Source organism: Trachurus japonicus, chromosome 4 (assembly GCF_045865225.1).
Source record: "Trachurus japonicus isolate A0001 chromosome 4, Traja_1.0".
NCBI classification, from domain to species: Eukaryota; Metazoa; Chordata; class Actinopteri; order Carangiformes; family Carangidae; genus Trachurus; species Trachurus japonicus.
The window spans coordinates 34,861,912-34,888,438 of record NC_140910.1 but is presented as its reverse complement, the minus strand read 5'-3'; the positions used below and the strand labels follow the sequence as shown (position 1 = coordinate 34,888,438).

Genomic DNA, 26,527 nt, shown 5'->3' with positions numbered 1-26,527 from the left:
AGTCCTCGTCCCTACGTCACCACATTCACGGCGCATCCCTTGGCTGCACACACAGAGAGGACTGCCCCTTTATGCCGTTCTCTCTCCTCATTGGATAAAGGTTGTAGGATACAAGGAAAGTTTTCTCCTGGGCTCAGAGCAGAGCAGAGTGACTGACAGACCCGTGTTTCAGACCAAACACTCTATAGAAGTGATTGCTGTCGGAAGATACAACTATTTAAGACTTAGATTAACACAAAAATATTGCTTACTTCTGCTTTAACCACTGCGCCACACACCGCCCCACGAGCAAATATCTTTACACTTACCGCCTCTGTCTATCTGGATTATGTAAGTGAGGATAAAAGGAGAGCGCACACCCGTCTGTAGCTCCTTTTGTCCTCACCTCTGTCTTCCTCGGTGGTCCAGCACCTGGTCGCAAGTTATTTTGGGATGCGCTTGTTTTTGTCTCTACTATCTGGATTATGTAACCAGTCTGTAGATGGTGAGCTGTCAAACAATGAGGCGACTGTCTGAAATGACAGTAAATACACAGGAGCAGACAACACCACAAATCTTGTTGGAGCCTGAAGAAAAACAAACAGCCTTGAAACGTGAGACTCTGAACAAGTGGAAGGTTTACACTCCAGTCCTGCTGCGGTGAAAACAAACAGAAATGTATAATCTCAGGTTTCTTTGATAGAGAGTTAGGGGTTTATTGCAAAGCTCAGTATGAATCTGACACTTTGTATTTAACAGGTGGAGTGTTTTAATATAACAGAGTGATATTTGTGGTGTTTGGTATGAATGGATTTTAAATTGTATTGTGAAGGACTTTGTGATGTCAGTAATAGGGCTGACCCGATCATCATATTTTGATAATCGAAGCTTTGCGGGCATAAAATCGATTTGTTTTAATCGAAGCTACGACGGGGGAGGGGGGGGGGGGGGGGTGCACGATCCTAACGTCTGAAATAATGAAAGTAATGGCAAACAAACACTGCATGTCTCCAAAATCAGGCAGGTGCCAAGTCGCCGACTCGTTTTAATGTAACAATTGCCGATGAGAACCGGCGTCAAAAAGGAAAAAAGGAAGAAAAAAAAAACAATCGATCACAGACTTCATGATCGATTACCATGGCAACGAACGAAGCTTCGATTGTTTTGGGTCAGCCCTAGTCAGTAAACACTGAAACCTGCTGCCTCCATCAGCTCCTACTGGCTGAACAATCCCATGTCCTCTCCCCGTGCACGGCTTCTATCAGGAGCTGTCACCAAGTTAATTGTTCTCCTGTTGAGGGTTCAGGTAAGAATGCTGCCACGCAAGTAACACTCTTCTCAGGCGACGTGCTGTCACGCATCCAGTGACTTCACACACGAGGGCTTTTCCCTAGTGGACTCGTTCCCATGAGAAATAGAAGTTGCACAAAACATCTTCCTTTTCTCTTGATGCGAAGTTGAACCTGTGCGACTTTGTTTACACTTTTATGATTTGGTGATGAGATGGCTGTGTCCCTAACCCTGAATGTTTCCAAAAAGTCAGAGTCAGAGTCAGTTTACTTGCCATTTGTGGAAGGAGACCACATTGGAAAAGGGTTTGCGAGAGCTCAAAACAGGAACACTTAAGACAATAGGACAATAGACAACCAATAAACAGATAAATAAACAATCAATAAACAGATACACTAGATAGAATAAAAATGGACAATTTGCCCCCATGGATAGGCTGGCGGTCACATGGGAAAAGTACAGTACATATAAAAAATGCATGGCTACTTTGTAAAGTGCAAAGTGCAGAGTGCAAAGTGCAGAGTGCAAAGTGAAAGTGCAGAGTGCAGAGTGCAAAGTGCAAAGTGCAAAGTGCAGAGTGCAGAGTGCAGAGTGCAGAGTGCAGAGTGAAAGTGCAAAGTGCAGAGTGCAAAGTGCAGAGTGCAAAGTGAAAGTGCAAAGTGCAGAGTGCAGAGTGCAGAGTGCAAAGTGAAAGTGCAAAGTGCAGAGTGCAGAGTGCAAAGTGAAAGTGAAAGTGCAGAGTGCAGAGTGCAAAGTGAAAGTGCAAAGTGCAGAGTGCAGAGTGCAGAGTGCAAAGTGCCTGCAGGAGCATAATAAAATAAAAAAAGTAAATAAAGAAAATTAAATGTGCGACTTTTGTTTGTTCAGGCTATGCACAGCACTAGGAAAAAAACTGCTTGCATGCCTAGAGGAAGAGCATTTTATTGCATGATACCGCCTACCCGACGGGAGAGGAACAAAAAAAGCAGTGGCGGGGTGAGTGGGGTCATTTATGATATCTGAGGCACAGGACAGATGGAAATGACTTCAAGATCTGGCAGATCAATACCAGTGGTCTTACGAGCAAGACGGACAATTCTTCTCAGAGATTTCTGATCGCGTACAAAAGTGGATTAGAAGCAATAGACACCTGGCTGTCCCTCAATGAATTTGACAGTATCACTGAAACCTTCTGGACAGAGATGCTTCTCCTGCAACGTATAAGCAGTGTTTCTCCATCTGTCCCTCAGTTTATAAGGTAGCTGCAGGATATATATCGTAGTATATTGTATATATCTTTATTCTATTCTAACTGACATCCTGCACAGCATTACAGCAGACAAGGAGAAACAATGAAAAAGCTGCAAAGCCTTGATGGCCATCCCAAAGCTTTCTCCGTGTATGCACTGGCTATTTTTTGCTCATTTCCAAAGTGTCCTTGTAAGAGTTCTTTTGCTCTTTGATGTCTCCTATCAGGCCTGGCATGTGTTGACAGCTCCTAACAGCCTCTCGGTTGTCCTTTTGTATATTGTTCCAGGAAGCAGGCTACAGACAGTCTATGCTTTTCCTTCTACTCTGTGCTGAAATGCTCTGATGAATGCACCGTACTCTAGTGGGTCTCCATTAGAACGGGCTCTGGAGCTCTGACCATCAGATTCTCTGTAACTTTTGCAGTGTGAGCAATTTGACTTTGCAATTCAAGAAGCTCCCGGTGGCTGCGCGAGATGCGTGAGATTTGCTGCGAGATGTTCTTCCATGTTTATGTGACAGTTGAGGTTCCTGTCACTATGCCTCCAATTGATCATGTGCCCTGGCTACTTGGCCAAGGGGATGTCCCTTTGGGTGACTGGCAAGCGCACATGACTGTTACCCGGGAGGTGTGGGTTCAATACCTGCCCGGGCCCTCTTCACCTTGCCACATTTACATCAAACATCCAATGGTTTACAAAGAAGAACCAACATCTTGCAGCAAATCTCACTTTTAGATTAGATTAGATTAGATTAGATAAGAAAGACTTTATTGTCCACCGTAGTGGAAATGTGTCTTCGGCCTCTCCAAGACAACAAGCACAAAAACAGATCAAGACACTCCACAACATACACATAAAAACATAAAACAAGAAACAACCAGAATGATGTGCAGAATAGACATAGACAACATAGCGACAGGTTGCATCCCTAACCATCAGGCCGTATTCAGAGCTTGTACGGCCGGTGGAATAAAAGATTTGTTAAAAATGTCTGGACTCATCTTGGGAACTCTGAATGGAAGCATCTCAAACTCTGAGTTTACGGGATGTGAAGCATCCTCAGATATCTGTCTGGTCTTCCTGATGACTGAGGTGTTGTAGCTACAGCTCACTGAGTCGACGTTGTTGCTTAGCGACATATTAAACTGCAAAATACTTTCGACACATTCTGGGTAAATTTGACTATTTACACTATGAAAACCCCCATTTTTATTTACTCATTTATTAGTATAGTGTAACAACAACAACAACAACAACAACATTATAGGGAATCCCTGTTGTACGTCATGACTTCACTGACTGACGTAAAACTTGTGATGTTCAGGGACTTCCTGAGAGACCCCAGGTCACACACACACACACACACACACACACACACACACACACACACACACACACACAAACAGCCACAGAGTGAGAAAAAATAAAATAAAGGTCACACGAGATGCACACGAGGGAAAGTAAAACACAAACAGCCAAACAGCCAATCAGACACAAAGAAACTCCCCGGTTTGTATTTTTGCTGCAGCGGCCGTTACAAATTGACATATTTACACATTTTGACTTGTGCACCTCCTTATTTATTTATCTGCAGGTACCAGCAAATCTAATTTAATGCTTTTTAATGCCATTTCAAACATTTTTAATGCCCGTGACTGCAAATACTATACGTGTGCGTACATACACTTACCTATATACACATACACGCACCCCATCACTTGGTTCTGCATGTTTATCACACCAATAGCGGTGCACCGACTGCAATTTTCTGGCAGATCACCGATCACCGATTTTTAAAAAGCCTGACCCGCCGATTCCAATTTTTGCCGATAGCGATTAAAAAAAAAAAGTGAACAGTATCCTGCCAACACCTAATAATATTAATTGCCTTGCAAAGCCTTGATGGCCATCCCAGAGCTTTCTCCATGTGCACTGGCTATTTTTTTGCTCATTTCCAAAGCTCAGCACAGTAACTTTTGCAGTGTGAGCAGCAATTTGACTTTGTAATTCAAGAAGCTCCCGGTGCGTGAGATTTGCTGCGAGATGTTCTTCCATGTTTACATCAAACATCCAATGGTTTACAACGACGAACCAACATCTTGCAGCAAATCTCACTTTTAGATTAGATTAGATTAGATTAGATTAGATTAGATTAGATTAGATTAGATTAGATTAGAAGGACTGTATTGTCCACCATAGTGGAAATGTGTCTTCGGCCTCTCCAAGACAACAAGCACAAAAACAGATCAAGACACTCCACAACATACACATAAAAACATAAAACAAGAACAACCAGAATGATGTGCAGAATAGACATAGACAACATAGCGACAGGTGTTACAGCCCAGGTGTATTCCTAACAGTCATGACTTTGCCACCTTTGAATGGATGGGTTAGACCTACAAAGGTAAAGACACTGAAACCTTGAAACCTCTATTCTTTTTGTACAAATATGAAAAAAGGACATTACACTGTTTACTGCATTTATACCACATCGGACCAGGTCCAGCTCAGAAAAACCACTTTCACACTTTGACGAGTGGGGAAATCTGTTGAAACAGTAAATGCCAGAGGGGATGAAGGATTAAGACTCGTTAAGACACAGTCTGGTTTCTTCCACCACATCACTGAAGAGCCTGAGATAAAACGACTGTGTATATAATTAATACTTTGTTCAGTTTCTATTAAACAGACAGAGACACTGAGTTTATCAGTTTATTTAGCAGAAAATATTTGAGCATAAAGAGCAAGCGACATAATCAGATGGCACTTGCTTTGCATAATAAACACATTATGGAATGATGTAGAAGGCACATTTATGGGATTAAAGCCACACATACTATTAAAAATAACAATAATCACCAATGTTTACAGTTCATGATTGAATTAAAAAGGTTTGTTTTCCGTCATTAAAGCTGCATTAGTCAAAGTTCTGACATTAGCGACAGGTGTTACAGCCCAGGTGCATCCCTAACCATCAGGCCGTATTCAGAGCTTGTACGGTTGATTTGTTAAAAATGTCTGGACTCATCTTGGGAACTCTGAATGGAAGCATCTCAAACTCTGAGTTTACGGGATGTGAAGCATCCTCAGATATCTGTCTGTATCTTCCTGATGACTGAGTTGACGTTGTTGCTTAGCGACCAGCTTTCCAGCAATATTTACTATAGAGGAAAGCTTCTTTTTTTTTTGCTGCACCTTCAGGTTGCCATACCAAGCAGTGATATTAAACTAAATACTTTAGACACATTCTGGGTAAATTTGACTATTTGCACTATGAAAACCCCCATTTTTATTTACTCATTTATTAGTACAGTGTAACAACAACAACAACAACATTATAGGGAATCCCTGTTGTACGTCATGACTTCACTGACTAACGTAAAACTTGTGATGTTCAGGGACTTCCTGAGAGACCCCAGGTCACACACACACACACACACACACACACACACACACACACACACACACACACACACACACACACACCCACACAAACAGCCACAGAGTGAGAAAAAATAAAATAAAGGTCACACGAGATGCAGACGAGGGAAAGTAAAACACAAACAGCCAAACAGCCAATCAGACACAAAGAAACTCCCCGGTTTGTATTTTTGCTGCAGCAGCCGTTACAAATTGACATATTTACACATTTTGACTTGTGCACCTCCTTATTTATTTATCTGCAGGTACCAGCAAATCTAATTTAATGCTTTTTAATGCCATTTCAAACATTTTTAATGCCCGTGACTGCAAATACTATACGTGTGCGTACATACACTTACCTATATACACATACACGCACCCAATCACTTGGTTCTGCATGTTTATCACACCAATAGAGGAGCACCGACTGCAATTTTCTGGCCGATCACCAATCACCGATTTTTAAAAAGCCTGACCCGCCGATTCCAATTTTTGCCGATAGCGATTAAAAAAAAAAAGTCAACAGTAGCCTGCCAACACCTAAAAATATTAATTTAGAAAATTCTCCATTTCTTCACCCACGTTTAATTTTACTGTAGATTAACTGTATAATCCCCCTATTTTTCTGCTCTTTGTGCTCTATAGGGAATGATATCAAAATCTCACTGTATGAATCAATACATTTTTTATTGCCTTTTAATGCCATTTAAGGCCTTAATTTTAGCAAAATGTTTTTAATGACTTTTAATGCTTTTTAATGACCCGTGGAAACCCTGTTCTGTGTCTGCATCAGGTAAATGATGAGAAGTAAACAGGTCAATGAAGAGTGAAACCGTCATGTAGGTCGCTGCTGCAGCAGGAATCCATCAGGGTGGTAAAGTTTCCTGTTTTCATGTTGTTTGTCCTTTTTCAAATGTCATTCATCATGACATCAATCTCTGGTGTTTTGTTCCAGTTCACCTCAGAAAATAAAAGTAAATTTCCACAACACGTCCTCCTGGTGTCTAAATGGTTCAATATTATAAACAAATTAAAAATGAATTTGTTCATTTCACTCCCTGGTCTGTTTGTTTTTGAGAGGAGAGTCCAACATAAACTAAACACCAGATACAGTGTCATACAAACATTTGTCCCCCTGGTTTAAAGTGTAAGTGAGCTAAGTAAAGCTGTGGCCGTGGCCGTGGAAGGCTTCGTTAGTGAGCAGCAGTAGGCTACCTTGTACCAAACTCTGAACGGGACAGTGCAAAGTGGCGTGTATGGGTGTGATGTGGAAAAGTCAAAGTCATTTTATGACTGAGTGAGGGTCAATAACAGTCCTGTCCACCAATTACAGGAAACATTTTCTAAGACAGCACAACAAATCATTTAGCTCATTGGCTCTGACACATTCATTAGGAACATAAAGGGCATTCTTTTCAGTGTCCATGTTGGTCAAACCTCGGATACAGTCCCACAGTTGTTTTGATATACGCTGGTTAACCCCTCAGATCCTGTTGGCACATTTTTTGTACCATCTGATTTTTCATTTGGCTGTGATCATGCTAGAGTGTTCGTAGGTTGCAGAGAGGTGGCTTTTGCAAGGTACACCATGCTCCTAAAAGATCTCCTCTCTGCACCTTATAGTTCTCTGTTTATCGCGTTGGCACCTCTTCTCCTGATATGGACAAAAAATGTCCCCATAGAGATCCATTGAAAATCGCAAAAACCCACACGTTTTCACCTGGGGGTTATGTTGTCCTAGAAAAATATTTTTTATATTTTCATGGTTTAATTCACATCAGGGGAAGTCAAAGTATAGGTTTATGGGTGATTTTTGAAATATCACTTCATATTACCGCGAGGACGCGGCTCCGAAGTCCGGGGCATTCTCTCCGGCCGGCCCCGCCATGTGAGTCTGCTGCCGGGGTGAAGCTACTCGCGCTGCCCCGGGGGACTCACCGCCCCCCCAGCTGCAGCTGGTCCGTGCTGGGGGGGATCGAGCTGAGGGATTACATCCGCCTGATGATGCAGGAAGTGATTTGGTCTCTGATTTTCACCAGATTTAACCTTTTATCAAAATTTGCCCAGCTGATCCATTTTTTTCTCATTTTCTTAGTCCAAAGTTTGCGCTGCAATAATCGAATACGTGGACGCGCGTGCCCGATGATGCGCGTGCATTCGTGTGTGGGGGGGTCCGTGTGGGTGTCCTGGTGCAGTGGGACTTGACTGGAGTTGAAATATTATCATCATCTGCAAGCAGCAGCTGTAAAACCAGAACCAGTCCCAGAAGCTCCAGGCCCGGAGAACCAGAGAGGGGGCCCTGCCAGAGCGCTCCCCAGGAATGGTGCATCGCCGCCCGGGTAAAATACGTGAGGGAGAGGGCTGGATGATTTGATGCTTTTTTCAAAACTCCGATCTAAAATATCAGATTATACCACTTTCCCTTGGTCGATTGAGGTCCAGTAAAAAGTATGATGGTCTTTTAACTCTCCTCTAGCCATGTGTGTATTATGATGTCATGTTTTTTACACAGAAAGTCACGTGATCATGCCTTTTAGCCGACATGTCACAAAACAGTAAAACGGTAAAATGAAAAAAAAGCTCCAGCAAACTTTAAGCAAACAAATCAATGTTGGCCCTGTTCAAAGGCAGACATATGACTGTTCTCATAATAGTTGGAGTAAATAAAATTATTTTTAAAATATTTATTTTATTGCAGTTTTTCAACATTTTTATGACGAATATTAGCGGTCCCTCACTAAAACAGGCCATGAAAGGGTTAAATTATAAAAAATATTGATGAAATTACACATCATTCATTAGAAGACAATAAGCAACAACAAAAAAAATATTGTAATACCTATTTTTACTTTGACGTGGCTGGTTTCTCTGTTTTCAGTTACAGATGTCTAAAGTCTGTCAAGTCCTGTTTTGTGGTAACACGTCAGTGCTAATGCAATACAACATAAATGATAGATGAACTTGGCACCAATCCCCCTCAGATCACTGACACATTTGCCTCCAAGACGGCCGCTATTTCTGCCAAGGGAATGTTATTTTTTGCATAAAGTTCACCCTATATTTTCTCAAGGTCAAGGTCAAGATTCCTTAACAAAATGGTAAATTTGTTGTGCAGACAGGAACTCAGCAAACCCAATATAACAGCCACGTGACAGACAAATCACACAATAAAAAAACAATACAATCGTCCCAAAACAAATAATTATAGAAAAGTGTTTCAACATCTCCCTAGATCTACTAAAGTTCAATATAAACAAGATGTTCCCCTTGTGCTAGTGAGTTAGCCTCGTGAGCTAATGCAGCTCCTTTGAAAAAAACTAAATGGCCGCCATTTCTGGTAAGGCAATATTGTTGTTTTTTGCAATAAGTTCACCCAAATATTTTCTCATATGAATAATCTGTGTAGAAGTATACAAAGTATATTTCTGCAAAAATATCACTACAAAAAAACTCACTAATTAGCCCAATGCTAGGGAGTTATCCCTTTGAGCTAATGCTGCTACTTTAATAAAACTAAAGGCAATGTTGTTGTTTTTATTGCAGTAAGTATTTTCTCATGAAAAATCTTCATGAATTATGAAGCATAGGCTATTTATGCAAAAAAATATTACAAAATATATTAGCAATAAAAATCTTGCTAATTAGGTTGGTGCTAGTGAATTAGCATGGTTTGCTAACGCTAGGCTACTCTTGATGAAACCAAATCAAAGATGGCTGCCCTCTGTGACAAAGCAGCGTTATTTATTGCAATAAGTTCATGCACTGTGAAGAGTCTGTGTAAAATCGTAACTTTTAACAATATGTATATTGAGTTAGCTTAGCAGGCTAATGTAGACAAACTTAAACAAGTGAAGTTTTGTTGCATCATTTTGACGATTGGATCGTATTTTATTAGACATTTCAGAATTTGATGCCGTCATAGTCTAAAACAACGGATTAAATAGCAAAATTATGAAATAGCTACATTTAATGGTAAAAATTCTGTGCTCAGCCAGGAACGAGTGCCATTATTGAACTTTAGATTTTTAAGTGGCTAATGGGATTATTCTAGAGGGGCGATCCATCCAAACTGCTCCTTCCGACAATAACAACATTTTCTTCCACCAGATATTTTTGTGCCTAATGATTAGTAAACAAACAACAAAGCTTTTTGTCCATTATTATAAAATGAATCATTTCTCATCCCTGACTGTTTCTGGAAACAGAGCAGACCATGTTTCCGTTTAATTTCATGCTGAATGTTGTTTTTAAAATGGGTTTTATCGACTACAGGTTGAAGTTCAGTCATTACTCAGCCTTATACTGTAAATGTCACTTATCAATGAAAACCTTGAATTATGAATGAATGAATTATGAGGTTTCTAGGAGGCAGTGCTGAGCCCACAGGAACCAAAAAAAAAAAACATTGATTGTTTTCCAATTGGCTATCTAAATTCCTTGCGGCTGTTTAACTGAGTGATTGGACGATTTAGTGGAGGCGACAGTTAACCCTTCTGTCAACACGTCCATCCATCAAACGTTCCCAGTTGAGGCCTCCTGTTAAACAACTGAATTTATGGACCAATTAAAAGCTCATTACAAACAGATGAGTCACCAGCAGCAAACACCTCAGCACCATGACGGCTCAGGAGCTGATTGATCCTCTCAGGAACGCCGGTTCACTACGGGAATGAAGCGAGAGTTTCATTAGAAAAAAACCCCCCGTTAGAGCCGGGGATAAATCAGCCCGTCTTATCACAAAGTTCATTTAGCATTTTGATGTGATTAAAAATAAGCAGCACTGTGATTCATCAATGGCCAAAGCAGAAGTCTGTAATTTAAAGCCGATGTAAACAAGCTCAATTATCTCTGCAGACTTTTTCTTTTAGTGGAATTGAAATTATTGTTTGACGCTCGTCGCTGCATCGTTCGCCATCATCTTCCACAGTTTAACGATCTTTTAATCTGATTGAATTTACGAGCCAATTAGAAAAAAAACCCGCTGCAGACGGAGGAGTCGCTGACTGTGACCGAACACGGTGCACAGCGTCTCAGAGTTTACTTATTTCACTGTTTTCTGACGTCACGTCGAAGAATGAGTTTGTTTTGTGTTTGTCTGCGATGTCACATGATGTCACTGATGTTTATCTCCGTTCTCTCTTCTTCTTCTCTGTCACTGTGTGTTCGTGTGTGTCGCAGTGTTTTCACTGAGTCATCCTAAAGTCAGATTTAACTAAGAGACAAGAAACAGCTGGATTTATACATGTTAATATCATGGGCTCCTGTTCACATCTGGTATTAACATATCTCTGTCTGTCTGGTCCATCCACATATCCAAATATAGTCAAATTATTTCCCTGTTTCAAACTGATAAAACTTTATTTCACTTTTTAGAACAGATGTGAACAGAGCATCAGGTCACGTCCACACGACTACGTTTTAGTTTTGAAAATTCATCTCCCTGCTACATTTCCTCTTTATTTAGAAAATGATGGTGTTGTACTTTATTTTGGAAATTCTTGGTTTGAGTTTTATGTTGAAAAGTCTGGGGATGTGTTTGATTTTAAAACTCTGGGGTGGATTTTTATTTTGAAAACCCCAAAGTTGTCTTTTTTGACTCTGGGGGTTGTTTTTTTTATTATGAAAAGTCCAGGGTTGAATTTATTTTGAAAACTCACAGGTTGTCTTTTATTTTCAAATTTCTGGCATTGCATTTCATTCAGAAAATTCTGGGGTTGTGTTTTATTTGGGAAATTCTTGGGTTGAGTTTTATTTTGAAAAGTCTGGGGATGTGTTTCATTTTAAAACTCTGGGGTTGGGATTTATTTTGAAAACCCCAAAGTTGTCTCTTTTTTTTTGACTCTGGCGGTTGTATTTTATTTAGAAAAGTCCAGGGCTGAATTTATTTAGAAAACTCATGGGCTGTCTTTTACTTTGAAATTGCTGGGATTGCATTTCATTCAGAAAATTCTGGGGTTGTGTTTTATTTTGAAAAAAACAGAAACAAAATGATAAAAGACCTTGTTAGACATCTACTTGTTTCCAGGTGTGTGTTTGAAAAATGGTACATTTTTTGTACCATATCAGGACAACGTTAGTGATTTTTAACAGGATCTGAGGGTTAAGGTCTTTTAGTGCAGCCCTGACTCCTGCCTTGTCTTTTAATTTGAAGGCTTGGTTCATTTTGACCCTCTTTTTCAAAAAGAGGGTCAAAATGAATCACACTTTGACGAGTGGCGAAATCTGTTGAAACAGTAAATCCCAGAGGGGATGACAGATAAAGACTCGTTAAGACACAGTCTGGTTTTTTCCACCACATCACTGAAGAGCCTGAGGTAAAACGACTGTGTATATAATTAATACTTTGTTCAGTTTCAATTAAACAGACAGAGACACTGAGTTTATCAGTTTATTTAGCAGAAAATATTTGAGCATAAAGAGCAAGCGACATAATCCGATGGCACTTGCTTTGCATATATAAACACATTATGGAATGATGTAGAAGGCACATTTATGGGATTAAAGCCACACATACATGTTTTAGGTATTAAAAATAACAGTTAATCACCAATGTTTACAGTTCGTGATTGAATTAAAAATGTTTTGTCTTGCGTCATTAAAGCTGCATTAGTCAAAGTTATGACATTAAGAACCGGTCAGTTGAGACTTTGACTGTTTAGCCTTTTTGAGCTTGTTTGTTCTGATTTTTCTACTTTACTTTTTTTTTTAGAGCAAATCCTCTGTAAAGATGATTTTATTTGTTATATGTGACTTGTCAGAAAAAAAAACAACAGTGTTAAGGATTCTGCACTTTGGGCTCTGGACAGTTAAACATTTTATCACAAAACAATCAATAATGAAAACGGTCCCACTGTGAGTGCTAATGCAGCTTTAAATAACAGGAAGTCTGCAGCTGAACCCTCATGATTAAAACCAGTTTTCATCATACAGTGTTGCATATGAAGGAGGAGAAACATCTAAAACAACCAGCAGGAGATGCAAAGCCAGCTGATCGTACCAACGTCCAGTCGCTCTGAGAGACTAATCAGAGAAATAAACTGACGTGTGCGACCTTCAATATCACACATATTCCTCCGAACACAACGATGACGCTCATATATGAGGGTCATATAAGAATAAATATCCTCACTTCCACAGTAGAGGAGCAACAGTCTGACCACATATCGTGGTGACTGTCGTTATCTAATAAGATAAAGTTCAGTCTCCTGAGCACCAACGTTCAGGTTTCAGAACATTTTATTAATTAATTAATTAATATATTCATTATTTAAGCTTCATTTATCTCTGTTCCCTTATCTGTCATCCTTGGATCATTGATGGACGAGAGTTTTGCTATATATCTAATTTTTCATGTCATTATATCGCTGTTTAGACTAATCTGATGTTTGTAAAGTCTATAAAACCAATGATTGGACAAACATTACTATTTCTGTGTGCACATTTTTGTAATTAGTCATGGTTATCATAGATTAGCCGGGCTAACGGTTAGCTACCTGTTTAACTTTAATAACTCAGTGACTCAATAAACGCTCCATGAAAAAATATTTTCTCCAGCGGATATCTGAGTTCCAACATGACTGAGCTAACTGGAGTAGTTTCATGTCGTGTCCCACAACGGGAGGGTTTTAACAGCTGACGTCCTGCTGTTAGCTTAGCTGCCGCTGTTAGCTTAGCTACCGTTAGCTGTCCCTGTCAGCTGAACCACTGATGCTTTCTAGACACTGTGATTCCCCCAAACTGAATAAATACAACACATAGCAACACAAAACACACACACAGAAATAGTAATGTTTCTTCAATCATTTCAGATTTGTCTAAACGGTGATAGGGCGTGAAAAATATGATATATAGCTAAACTCTCGTTCGCTATTGATCTCATTCACATTACGTGCTGGTTTTCTACCAGGAAGTAGAATGTAAACAACAAGGAGATTCGGTCTATAGAGTTAAACTTTAAACACTTTCCACTAAATTAATTCAGTTTCCATTTACTGCTTTCTACTAAAAATCGAGGCTGCGATTCAGAATCATTTAATGTTCAATGTTCAAGCAATCCACCTTTTTCCAAACGTCAAAACCAGAAGCCGGTTTTGCTCGCACTTCCGGCGGAATTGTATGTTTACGTTTCCATGGTTTCAGCCATTGTCATAGTTGCGGTAAACGCATGGATCTATTCACGATGGCTTTTAACATGGAAGTCCATTTATGTGGTATCCATTGTTAATTTAAGCTGATGTGATGATCCATGCGTTTTACAGATTTTCATAGGGGGGAAAAAAATTGATGCATTTACCGCGACTATTGAAACCATGTAAACGTAAACATATAATTCCACTGGAAGAGCAAAACCGGCTTACGTTTTTGACGTTCGGAAAAAGGTGGATAAGATACAAAAAGAAAACACTTCATTGTTGTTCAGAAAATTATTATCATCAATAATGTTGATTTGGTCAGATTGGGTGATATTTGGTGACATTGGTTTTCTGTCTAGGGAGCTCCTTTAACACCCAGCCTACATCTGGAAACATCTGTAGAGATTTCAGCCTGAAATAAAACCTCTACTGGGAACAGAGCGGGTCTGGTCGGGTACGGACCAGAACCAGAACCAGAACCAATCAGCAGACAGTCAGAGCGCCTGATACCTGCTGCACATCAACGTGTGTGTGTAACAGCGTTTGGTTTTTTATGTCAGGAACAAGAATTCAGACATTTTCCCCCTGATGATCCAGTCTGTCTCAACCACATCAACCCCCGGATGTAATATCATTTACAAATACCATTATCATCATCATATATCATTTTATAAATACATATAGCAAGTAATATGTGTTTAATATGTTTTTTTATATTTAATATACAAAATGTCAAACATCAGACACACACATACACATAAACATACACATACTGTGTGTATACTGTATATATGTGTGTATGTATATATATATACACACACAATATTCAACAAAGTGCTTTCATTATTATTAATAATAGTTCCATTGAATTGTTACTCTGGTCTATACGGTAAAAACCTTGGAAATGAGAGTAACTAATACCCCTTTCCCACTGGTCAAAAAACCCGTTTAAACCCGCTAACAATCGGCTTTTGGTGGCAGTGGGAAAGGCACCGAGCCACGTCGACGCGGGTCGGTGCGGCCTTAATCGGCTCGGCTCTGATCGGCTCCGATCGGCTTGCAGTGGGAACGCCAGACCCGGGTCAACCCGCTAATTTACGTGATGACACTGAACGTTACGTGACGCTACGTCATCGCGCCGGTCGCATCTCATATCACCAAAACAAAGCTCTGTTCCGCTCTGCTCTCATTCCAGACTGGGATCAAAAGATCAGAGAACACTGACCAAAAACGATTGAAAAAAAGAAAAGAAAAGAAGCGACAGTGTGTTTAACTGACGTGTTGCCGCGGACGTCCGTCATCCGGCTGCAGCAGACTCGCTGTCCTCCGCGGTCCTGGTGCTCCAGGTCTGCCTCAGAGGACGGACACTCCGCGGCGGGCGGCTGTGGCATGACTGTGTGTGTCTCTTGCACCGCGGATGAGAGCGGGGCGACTGGTTTATGGTCTGTCTGATCCCTCAGCGGGGGGGCAGACTCGGCTCATTTTGGTCAATGGGAAAGGGGCCAAATGCCGATTGTTAGAGGGTCGACCCGCGTTTAAAAAACCTGCGTCGACCCGCTAATTTTAGTGGGAAAACGGCTTAATAAAGTGAAACCAGTCATTCTCCCTGAGGCAGGTACAGCCTGTGCATATTCTCATCTGTGCATAGATAATTATTAAAAATGAAATAAAATTATGAAAACTGGAGCCAACCAGCACCTTTAGCACCTCTCTTCAAATTCATCCAATCCAAATATGTCGACGGGTAAAAGTCAGGGGGAACGTGCAGCACCCGACTGTCTGAGCGCCACAACCGCTGTCAACCGCATCTCAAATAATTCCATCCATACGTTTCCTCCATACGGAGTAAATCCACCAGATGCTCAGACCCAGAACAACGACTGCACCAAAGATCCCGAATCCAATCCCTAAGCCACACGTCATCCGGTCCCGACACCAAGGCTCAGCCGGAGCAGCTGGAAGAAAAGGAACAGGTCTTAAACACTGACAAAGCCTTTTTATTAACATATCTACGTATTAGCCCTCATTCATCACATGTGTGTCGGATTCTGGTGTAAATATCAGCGTGCGTCAGGTGTCACGTGTGATTTTCTAAAGGTGTGTAGCCTACGTTGCCAATTTTGGTGTAAAACTGACTAAACTTCTTAAACCTGACGGCTGAAAACCAATCGTAATATACGTACTGTTCAGATGTTAGAGAGTGAACAGGAATAACATGATGATCTGACTTAATGAAATGAAACATGATGAACTAAATGAGTTGTAGTAGTGTCAGATAGACTCAGCTGCTGGTCTGAGTACGTACTGTACCACATGTTTGAATAGTGCGGTATATAAAGTACACTACTGAAGTGTGTGGTATGTGGTACGTGCTTGTTGTGTCAGTTATTGCACACAATGAATACTGCACTGTGTGTTTATCTAAGCTACAGCGTCTTTCATATCATTTTCTTCATCTTCTTATCAGGCCGTTCACTTCTCAAAGAGAGTTGTCTCAATGAGTTGAGAGTCAGATTATACAAATCCTGTGGTTTAGCTGCTGTTGTGATAATGATGTGGTTAATACATTATCTCATTAATTCATGTGTCAGTGGTTAAAACCACAGACACTAGTGATTAATGAAGACTTTCCTTCATCTGGTGACTCACCCGTCGGCTGTGGAGAAACCAGCTGCTCTGAGAGACTCTTGCAGTCAACTGGAAAACAGGAATCAGAAACAAATAAGTACGTTGGAACGTCGTCTGTCAATCATATCATAGATTTATTTCAGGTGATTTAAAGTGAGGTTTTAGTTTGTGGACATGAGTTCGGCCCATCAGACTATTAAACTTCCCTTAAAGGGATAGTAGCATTTTTTTTAAAGTGTGGTTGTATGATCTCCAAATAGCCCCTAAGTACTTTAATTGCAGTAGAAGACTCTCTGCACTCCTCTCGTTATAATATAAAATACACAGTTCCATTGTTAGCTATAATATAATTTTTTCCAGCCCTTCAAAGTGCAGGAAAAACACTGTTTTTATTTGGACCTAACCAACTGCTGATCGGCGGGCGCTAACCCTGGGCGGAGGGATACGTGAGTTGGTTAGGTCCAAATAAAAACTGTGTTTTTCCTGCACTTTGAAGGGCTGGAAAAAATTATATTATAGCGAACAATGGAACTGTGTATTTTTTTTCAGGTAAAACCTCTTTTAGGCCGTGAAAATAGGCCGTTTCTTTGGGTCTGTTCACAACACTGTATGTTGTAAATCTCTGGGCAGGGCTATTATGGGCTGGCGTTGCTAACGGGAGGAGTGCAGAGAGTCTTCTACTGCAATTAAAGTACTTAGGGGCTATTTGGAGATCATACAACCCCACTTTAAAAAATGCTACTATCCCTTTAAAATTCAAAAGTCCCTCAAAAGAAAAAGTAAAAGTTTCCATCTGTTTCCAGTTGTGGTGAGGAAGTGAGTGGAGCTGATTCTCCAGTTACCACAGAATGAGCATGAGTGCTCTATTTGTACTCTATACTACAGCACTGAATATGAAACATAATGATGTAAATACTCTGTGGTTTTATGGTTGGTGTCAAATATTTACAATTTAAAATGTTGATACACGTAGCTACAATGAAATCTTTTTAAAGTATATTATTTGGCTTTTTATGCCTTTATTAGATAGGACAGTTGAGAGTGTGACAGGAAACAGGGGGGAATGACACGCAGGATAGGGCCGTCCGACGCGGGATTCGAACCGGGGCCGCCTGCAGGGAGGACTATAGCCTCAACATATGGGGCGGGTGCTCTACCAACTGAGCTAAACACCGCCCCAGCTACAATGAAATCTTGAACCATCACAAAAAAGTTTTTCCACTTCACTTAAAGGTCCCATAATGTGATTAAATTAGATTGATATGAGCCATTAGAACTTCCTGTGACTTTGTGATGTCACAACAGAGCATTCACCCAAAGCCCCGCCCACCGTCCAACAACAACTTGCAGGATGTGACGTCTCACCTCTGCAGTGAGATTCCTTCCATTTCTGCAGGACGAAGAGACACAGAGGAAACAATGAGTCAGAGCTGAAATTAAACTTTTGCAAAGCTTCATTTTTATAAAAGTCTGTTTGTTTTAAAACCAAAGATGTTTTGTGTAATTGTTGGAGTGTGATGTGATCTTTACCCCTGAACAGTCCTCGGTGTAGTGCAGGTAGTCTCTGCAGACCCTGGTGACGATGGACCGGTCGGTCACAGTCTGGACCAGGTTCTTATCGAAGTCTTTGTTGTAAACAATCGCTGTTCTCTGTAGAATAAACACACGACAGACGGTTCAACCACCAGAGTCTGTTTCCTTTCCTTCTGTAGCCTACGTCTCTCTCCTGGTCTCCTTGTGATGCAACAACAACCTGGGCTTTCAGAGAACTCATCCTGTGCTGGGCTCATATGGATGTAGAAAACGCTAAATGATCATAAAAAAGAAAGGAAAATAAAAACTAAAAATACATTTCACATATATCTGTTGGAAACAGACAGAAAGTGATTCTAAACTTCTTTTTAAACACTATATAACTGTCATACAAGACATACATACGATCATACAAGGCAACAGAGCAACAATCTGGATGTAAATGGTGCCAGTAAGGAAGTTAAAGGATAATTACCGTTTTTTACAATCTGGACCTTATTTCTATCATAAAATCCGATCATTTCCTCCCCCAGATAACTTTGGTCATCTCTGAGCTTGTTGCTACCGCTAATGCTACGGTTTATTTCTGCGTGTTTCTGACTTGTCAGAACAAAATGAGCAGCTGGATGAAGTTCAGCTTCCACAGGCTTCCTCTCCTCAACCTGGACTCACTAAAGCTCCGGCTGGTTGAGATAAAAATGGACCCGAATGCCGAAGCAGAATGATTATTATCAGAATGAGCTGCGCGGCGCTCAGAGATGACATCATCCAGGTCAGAGGTCAGTAGGTCAACCTACAGACCCCGGATGTTGATAACAGCTAACCCCGGACTCAGAGGGGAATAGCACTAGCCTATCACAACTAAATATTGGTGAAATGAAGGAGTTTCTCTGCAGATAATGTGTTATTTAGACCCTGTAGACTCCATTATACGGATATACGCGCCTCTCGGCTGGAGCTCATTTCATCACAACCACTTGGAATGACACCAAAGTTATCTGGAGGAGGAAATGATCGTAGATTGTAAAAAACGGTAATGATCCTTTAAACTCACTCAGCCATAAAAGACAGTCTAATCCTCTCCTCTCTAAACTGCTGCCATCCGGCCGGAGACTCCAGTGCATCCAGGCAAGAACCGCCCGTCTGTGCAACAGTTTCTTCCCCCAAACCATCAGAACTCTGAACGCCACCACATGCTGCCCCATCCTTCCCCCCTCAACAACAACAACAACAACAACAACAACTAGGGCTGAACGATGTATCGTTACATATCTATATCTACATATGAACATTCAAGATATTAACATCGAAAAGGCAACGATATAAACCATATAGATCCCCCCCACTCGCCCTGCATGTGCAGCTTTGCTGGCTGCCATGTGGTGTCTCCATGTTTTTACGTTCCGTGGCAGCGTGACGGTAGGAAACCACGGAAACTCACCGAGACACCGGAGCTGTCGGCTCAGGTGGAGGTGGCGTCTGTGAAAAGTCACCGTGGTAACGCAGTGAGGACTGTGAGGACAAAACGTCCGTTGGTAACAAACCAGATGTCATTTATTGAAGCCCCGACATGAGAAATTGTTCCGCCGGACACAGGAAGAGCAGTGAACTGAGACACTGGGAGCTTCCGCTACAAAAGAAGCTTAAAATATAGACTTATTGAATTTTTTTCGGAACAATTTCTCAAGTCGGGGCTTCAATACCAGAGGGACATTACATACGAGCAGCATGGAGGTATTTGGATGTTTTTTGGTGTGTCTTTTTGTTACGAAGACAGTTGGTATCCATTTGCAACCATTATATGGACATGCACTGCTACGCCGAGACCCCCTGTAACTCAGAGAAGCCACGGAGGACTCTGAAACTTCTCCCAGCCCTTAGTCCACATGAGGGGGAGGAGATCATGAGGGAAATTTGAATTTTGGATGAACTATTCTTTCAATAAACTTCTTTTTGCTAAGGGGGAGTCAGATCTCTGAGTCTCAGCTCAGCGTGTCCCACTTACGTTCTGGTCCTCCCATCTTTGGACACATCCGGGCGGAGCGTGGAGCGGCCGGGACAGCTGGTACCGGAACGTGTCTCCAGCTTCTGCTGTGACGCTGCAGAGGATGATGGGAGGAGTCGCAGGTAGAGCAGCAGCTGCAGACGGCTGCAGCACACACAACACAACACCTGCACACAAACACACAAAGACAAGACACACACACTTCAATACAGATGGAGTTTGGAGAAGGAAAAGGGAACGAACTTCTTCAAATTTCAAGGGCAGGCCTCGAGTCACCACATTTGGCGAGGATGCATTTTCTGTGTGAGTAAATCCCAAATCAATATTTTTTCAAACTCTAGTTTTCATCATGAGTTCTTTCACACAGATGACGACAGTTACGCAGCGAAAAGTGAGGTTGGTTTTTCTGAGCTGTTGCCCAGCGAATAAACACATCAACCAATCATGTTGCATGTACGTCACAGCTTTACACAAAACCATGACAACAATAGGGACACAAACTTTACAAAGACAACGAAACAAAGGACAGTGTGCGGCGAAGCATCAGTGAACAGCTCCACTGATCAGATATTGATCAGATATTGATCAGATATCGATCAGATAAGGAGCTGCTGTGTCAGAGATAGTAGAGCTGGTAACAAGACGACAGCAGCACAGCAGGTTTGGAGTAGCCAGTAGGTGTGTGTTGTATTATATACGATGTTAAGACACGACGTGGAGGCCAAGAAGGGGAGTGGTTCCTATGTTCCCCTCTTTTTGAAAAAAGGGTCAAAGTCACAACTCCACTTCCAGGTATGGCTGCAAAAACTGCATGTTCCCTGGATTCTTCTGGGGAAAAGTGGGGAACATAGGGATGACCCCCCAAGAACCACCCGATGAAAAGCAAAATTTTGGTTTATAATTGTCGTGTCTGTCACATTTTTGCGTTGCGGATCAAATCCCTCATTTATTGTGTCTCCCAGAAACTGATAAAGTTGTGATCATTAGAGGAACTGGTGACTATGAATTGCCTGAAGTTGTAAATGTCGATCTGTCCAGGTTAAGCCCTCGCTCTTTAATCCTGATCAAATAAACTAGGGCGCCCTAAGTGACAGATAATAATGATACACACTGTGTGTGTGTGTTGAATCAAGCCCTTGGGAGTGGCACTAAGCGCTTGATAAGCATCTGGCGAGCAGCCAGAGCAAATCAAAGGCTCATTTACAGGTAAATATGATCTCACTAAGGGCCGTTGATTTACTCCACCCTAAACTCTTTATGGGAATTAAGTCGTTGTTTTTCTCCCTCAGTTGCTCCCACTGACATTTACAGTGTCACATCTTTATTGCAGCTTTTATGATTATGATATGATGATATGACACCATTAACTGTCATTACAAGTGTTAAAATTTCCATCTGTGTGATTTCTCTACTTGCCCACACGCTTTCACATCCACATTCAAAACACAACTTGATGCTGTCAAGGAACGACACCTCCAACACTTTCACAACAACTCAACTGTATTTCAGGGGATCCACCTGAACGCAGATATTTGTTGAAATGATGACACGTTTACGATAATAATAAGAAAAAGATCCTTTTGGATGAAGCTCCGTTTTCATTTGGACAAGGCCTCGAGTTTTTTCAAAAAATGTTCAAAAAAAGAAGCGCTTCGTGGACTCGTTGTTTAAAATAGAGGTGCTCTTTGGAAAGGGGTCGAGGATGTAGGAAGACAAAATAAAAATTCCAAGGCACTCTCTTAACTCTAAAATGCCTTTATTGAATTATGGCATGGTCGAAATGACAATTAAAAACTCCGACGTGTTTCGGCGTCTAGCCTTCATCAGGGAGTCAAATGGAGTGGGACAGGAACAACGGTTCTTTTATACAAGTGTTTATCCAATGACAAGTGTCCACCTGGTTGCCACAACCCAGAGTGGGTGTGGTCGCCAGCCCATTAAAGGGACATACCCATAGCCCAGGCCTCAACTAAGCTGAATGAAAGAATAAGGGAAAACTGGAAATAAGGGAAAAGAATAAGGGAAAACTAAGCTGAATGAAAGAATGAGGGAAACCTTGCAAGCATTTGGCATAGACCACATTCCATCTTCTATACGCAAAGGCTATAGACAAAAGCCCTATTCGCACGGGATTAGTTTTACCTGGGGACGTCTGGTGATTTGTAAACCCCCCCCCCACGTCTGTGTTTCTTGCGGTGCATTCACACGGGATAAGTGAAGTCTGTATTTTTACTCTAATTTACTGACATTGAGGGTGCACTCACACTAGGCAATCGTACCGTGCCCAAGCACTTTTGCCCCCTAAAGTCTGGATTCTATTGCTGGTGTGAGTGCAAGTATCCCGTGCCTGAGCGCGGTCCACTTCCCTGGCCCGGCACGGTTGGGAGAGGTGGAGCTTGGGCACGGTACGCTTGGCCAGGAATGCGCCACGTAATGCGCTGCAGGTTCGTTCTCCACCACGTGTCTGCAACCGCATGTAAACAACCGTCACTTAACGATTACGTAGCGCCGTAAACATCACTAGTTAACGTTGCTTTGATTAAACTTCAAGATAACCATGACAACCGGTCAAAGCGCCGTTCTTTCAGCAGTCAGAGCTCATCCGCCATGTTGGTATATCAACGTGATGACGTTTGTGTCGGAGGCAACCGTGCTTCAGCAGCTTGGGTTGGAGGTAGTGTGAGTGCGGGCCAGTGGGGGACGGGGGGGGGGGGGGGGGGCATTCGGGCTTCAGCACGGTACGGATCAACTGGCCCTAGTGTGAGTGCACCCTTGGCTCCGATATGACGTCAAAGCTGCACGTCGTAACATCCGCTGATGTGCAAAGCAAATGTAAATAAAATGTCAAAGCAGCAACGTGACTTCGCAACAGTAACGGGCCGTCATGGCATTTGTATTAAAAAGCTGCATGTCAATATCCTCCGAAATTTCGCTCTTTTGATGGAACGGAGCCTGCTCTTTTTTCGAATGGGTCTCCAGCACCGATACCAGCCCGTGTTTGCACCTAAAACGCCTTCGAAAATGCCGCTCATAATCTCCACCGCAGCCTCCATGTTTCAACCCGTACAGAATGGTTTCAACCGGGGAAGAACAAAAAATGCCCCTCAATTACTGAGATGCAGATTGGCACGGGACTAGTTTTACCACGGGACGTCGGTCTTTGGTGAAATATAGTCGGTCATTTGCGGGGGAAATTTTTACTTTACAAATTACTGACATGGTGCATTCGCACGGGATTAAGATCACAGACGTCCTCCGTGATTATTACAAATGACCAGTGTTTGATTGTGTGGTTGTATCTTATTTGATATGATGTGTTTCCTCTTTGGTATCTGTTGGCATGTTCATATCACTGATTGTTTTCCCTTATTCTTTCATTCAGCTTAGTTTTTTGTAGGTAGGTAAAAAGGAGTTGTGTGGTTGATGCCAGAGGAAGGTTAGAGACGGAGGAAAGAGGGGAAGTCCATCAGTCCTACCGGGCGGAGTCACTCTTGGTCTGTGGGAGGAAACAGCTGTGATGCAACGACATCCCAGTGCGCCACCGCAACAACTTCATCTGAGGCCAAATAAAACCATCACTATGACAGAGAGACTAAACAGCATCAACCATCTACAGTCCTGCAGCTGCAACAATGTGTGTGTGTGTGTAATGTGTCGTCAGTCACACGTGTCCAGGTGTGAAAATCAAACCGACTGAGCTGAGACTGAATCAGTGGTTTGATTTGTGAAGTTCTTCACCTCTCTAGAAACAGAAGAGCAACAGGCCGCTGAGGCCTCGACGTGACGTCTCAGTCAGAGCTTCACTAACCGCAGTGAAAAACACAAGTCAGAGTGACTCACTCACTTTCACATTTAAAAAAAAAACAGGAAGCGACTTTGGGAACGAGTTACTAAAAATGACACCAAGAGAAAAATACACTGATTTTCATATAAAAAAAAGAAAGAAAAAACCTCTGGTCATAAATAACTAATAAACAATCAATAATTGTGATGTACTGATCTGCATATGAAATATAATATTTGTTCCTCTTGACAAAAAGGCCCAGAAGCCCACACCACAACTATTAAAACCAACATTTTCATGGATAAAGAAGCTGAACAACGTAACCAAGAGAAGGATGAAAAAACCTGTGTTTAGTGTGTTTTACATCTGATTGAAGACTCGGTCAGAACCGAGCCTTTAACACCAGAGATGGAAGGTTAAACTCCACTCTCTAATCTTATCGAACACCTGGTATTTTGATATTTATTTTGATGCCATCAGATTCAGTGGTGTCATGATGATGCAGCGATTCATTGTGTTTCCTTCGGCTCAGAATGCACTTGGAGAAAAACCCAAAACAACCCAAACACTTAGGACATATGATTTAGGATACCCTACAGTTTTTGGTTTTTTTCAATTAGAAAAAGCTGTCCATGGTCCAAGGTTGAATATGAGAATTCCCCTAATACACACACACACACACACACACACACACACACACACACACACCCCGGAGCAGCAGCAGCCTCCAGCTGTGTAAAACCCAGAGAGAGAGTTAGAGAGAGGAGGTGGTTTCCATGAGACTCTCCCCCCTCCCCCCTCTGCTCTGGGTGTGTGTGTGTGTGTGTGTGTGTGTGTGTGTGTGTGTGTGTGTGTGTGTGTGTGTGTGTGTGTGTGTGTCTTCCTCCTATCTGACTTGAGAGTAGAGGAAAGTCCCAGAATCCTTAGCGGCTAGAGAGACGACCTGTTCTACACCTCAGAGTGGCAGATAGATAGAAACTAAATCACCACAAGGACAGAGACTGGGTGGAGATAGATAGATAGATAGATAGATAGATAGATAGATAGATAGATAGATAGATAGATAGATAGATAGAACGATAGATAGATAGATAGATAGATAGATAGATAGATAGATAGATAGATAGAGACTTTATTGATCCCAAGTTGGGAAGTTACAGTGTGTGTGTGTGTGTGTGTGTGTGTGTTATAATGTGTTTGTAATGATAGTGTTGTTCTAAGAAAGAGCTGATGATGATTGACCATTAATAAAAACTTTATGAGACACACCCAAACAAACAAACACACACACACACACACACACACACAACACAACACAGTAGCCTATTTCACACTCTTGCTACTATTCATTACACAGGCAAGCAGGTACACACTGAGATGCCGACACACACACACACACACACACACGCACACACACACACACACACACACACACACACACACACACACACACACACACACACACAAAGAAATACACGCACATACAAACACAACCTCACGGACACGCACACACACTTGTTTTATGAGCTTTGAAGCTGTCCCATGAGGAAACTGTAGCTGTAAGTATCTGATGAGTGCGGTCTCATTGCAGATTCACCCTTTACCCCCCCCCCCCCCCCCCCTGTTTTTTTTTTTTTGCGTATAGCCTACGCACTTTTCTCCGTCACATGTGGGATCTATAAAGCCAGAACCAGCGACCTCCTATAACAGTAGATTCAGTTCCAGTGGTTTCAGAGAGCAGACTGACTAAAACATGGTCAACTATGGGCTGTAAAGCTGTAAAGTCTGAGTCTACTGTTCATTACTGTTTCTTTACATTACTAGTAGCCTAGTTACTGTTCATGGTCCATGTTGTATTTCTAGATGAGTGCGACATAAAGAGAGGATGGATTAGAGGTCCTGGTTTTAAAAGTTTGCCGCAGTTCCCTTAATGACTCTTATGAGCAGCCAGCTCTCTGTCTGTCTCTGTCTCTGTCTCTGCCTCTAACACACACACACACACACACACACAGCGCTGTGAGCGGGGGGGGGGGGGGGGGGGGGGGGGGGGGGGGGGGGGGGGGGTCCGAGTCCGTTCACAGTCTATTAGACATAGACAAGGGCTTATTGGTTTCAGCAGCTTGCATACCACATGGCGCAGTACAAAAACACAGTTAACACACAATCAACAGCCTATAGGGAATAAGTTAGTGAATAAATAGAACAGGATGACATGGAATAATAACCTATAGCCGAGGCTACAGAACAGACAGAGTCATCTGGGATCAAGTTAAGCCGGTGCATATTCTCATTTGTCCAGGTCATAGTATCTCAAAGGAGGTTAAATGGAAAGCAACTGGACTTAGTTATTAGTCTAGAAGACGTTTCACCTTCATCCTCAAGTCCAGTTGCTTTCCATTTAACCTCCTTTGAAAAAGGATCGAGTTGGATCAAGTGAATAAACACTAAACACACAGGCTGCACATGTTGACCAATAAGATGTAAGAAGGAGAAAAAGAAGCGCACGTGCCATTCTCTAGTT

At 41.8% G+C, this 26,527-nt stretch overlaps 1 protein-coding gene across 1 annotated transcript in view; it reads right to left on the bottom strand.

Annotated features, from left to right (window-relative positions):
* Positions 1 to 16,619: 16,619 nt before the first annotated feature.
* LOC146989328 (uncharacterized) overlaps positions 16,620 to 26,527 on the bottom strand; it is a 9,940-nt gene continuing 32 nt past the window's right edge. Inside the window, exons 2-5 of the mRNA XM_085775485.1 lie at positions 20,223 to 20,389; positions 18,215 to 18,334; positions 18,050 to 18,074; positions 16,620 to 16,753 (exon numbers count right to left, since the gene is read on the bottom strand). Coding sequence (XP_085631611.1) covers positions 16,644 to 16,753; positions 18,050 to 18,074; positions 18,215 to 18,334; positions 20,223 to 20,389 — 422 coding nt within the window. The 3' untranslated portion in view covers positions 16,620 to 16,643. The remainder of the gene's footprint in view (positions 16,754 to 18,049; positions 18,075 to 18,214; positions 18,335 to 20,222; positions 20,390 to 26,527) is intronic.